We start from the raw sequence: 1,141 nt of genomic DNA, 5'->3' as shown, positions 1-1,141 counted from the left end.
AGTGATAGAGGAAGATGTAGTTTTGGATACAGTGAGTCTGGGCTGGTCTGGTGGAACTAGATGGGAAATAATTAAAAATAGAAAATGCCATCAAATTATTAGACATGATCCTAATCACTTCTAACAGACATTTATCAAAGAACTGTTTAGAGTTGCAAAAAATGCAAATTATTTCTGTCAAAGTGTCTGTTTAGCTCACATCCTTGGCTAAGACAACTCTTATTTTTTATATTTAATTTTCTACACAATTTTGTCTTTCAACCTTTACCCCTTATCTTCCTTGTCCTGTCTGACCTAAATGGTACTACCCAGCCATTCATTTTCATTACTTTTCATATCTGTTTATACTCTCAAGGAAAATTCTCTATGTGAGATGGATTTGTACCATTATTCTGACTGACTTGGCTGATTCCATGGGGAGAGACTGCACATGGTACACTGTGACAGATTTATTGCAAAGCCTTTCATCACAGTTTCACCCTATATACAAAAAAAAAGATGCCACATATAAAATGCCAGTCTTTGTCCCTCAGGGAAGCAACATTGATTTGCTTTTAGTTACTGCAGTTCAATAACAGCAAAGATATGCAATTACAAAAGTACTTAGTGAAATATAAATATAAGGTTTCCATTTGATGGTGTTTTATCTCCCTACTTCCTGTTGGGGTCATGCTTCAAACAGTGCAGAAGAGCATCTTCAGTTTCTGTTGGATTGCAGGTAAGCTGATATATGCTTTGAAATTTGTTTCAAGGCTTAGTGGAATGGTTTGTGCAAGGATAATGGGACTGCAGTTGAAACATTCTCCTTCTGTGCTCTCATGTTGGCACTAGAAGTATAGATTCCATATCCAGGGACAGGAGAATGACAGACCACAGCCCAGCCCATATTCCCAGCTCGGGTGTTTGCTTGACCACTGGTACAACAATTTGCAGTCGGTTGAAGCACTCTGAGGATCAACCTTAGCGTACGAGAAGCTCACCATGAACTGCAGTGTGCACTAGCAGCCCAGAAAACCAATGGAATCCTGGGCTGCATCCAAAGGAGTGTGGCCAGCAGGTCAAAAGAGGTGATTCTTCCCCTCTGCTCTGCTCCTGTGAGACCTCACCTGGAATACTGCACACAGTTCTGGTATCCTCAGCA

The 1,141-nt window shown here is 40.4% G+C and overlaps 1 protein-coding gene across 1 annotated transcript in view; it reads right to left on the bottom strand.

Annotated features, from left to right (window-relative positions):
- The window catches only part of DSCAM (Down syndrome cell adhesion molecule), a gene marked incomplete at its 5' end in the record, with an annotated part of 102,804 nt that overhangs the window by 51,796 nt on the left and 49,867 nt on the right, over positions 1 to 1,141 (bottom strand). The window contains one exon of the mRNA XM_009075693.1: positions 3 to 56. Coding sequence (XP_009073941.1) covers positions 3 to 56 — 54 coding nt within the window. The remainder of the gene's footprint in view (positions 1 to 2; positions 57 to 1,141) is intronic.

Source organism: Acanthisitta chloris, unplaced genomic scaffold, assembly GCF_000695815.1.
Source record: "Acanthisitta chloris isolate BGI_N310 unplaced genomic scaffold, ASM69581v1 scaffold1505, whole genome shotgun sequence".
NCBI classification, from domain to species: domain Eukaryota; kingdom Metazoa; phylum Chordata; class Aves; order Passeriformes; family Acanthisittidae; genus Acanthisitta; species Acanthisitta chloris.
Note: the sequence above shows the minus strand (reverse complement) of the source record. Positions and strands in the feature narration are given on the sequence as shown.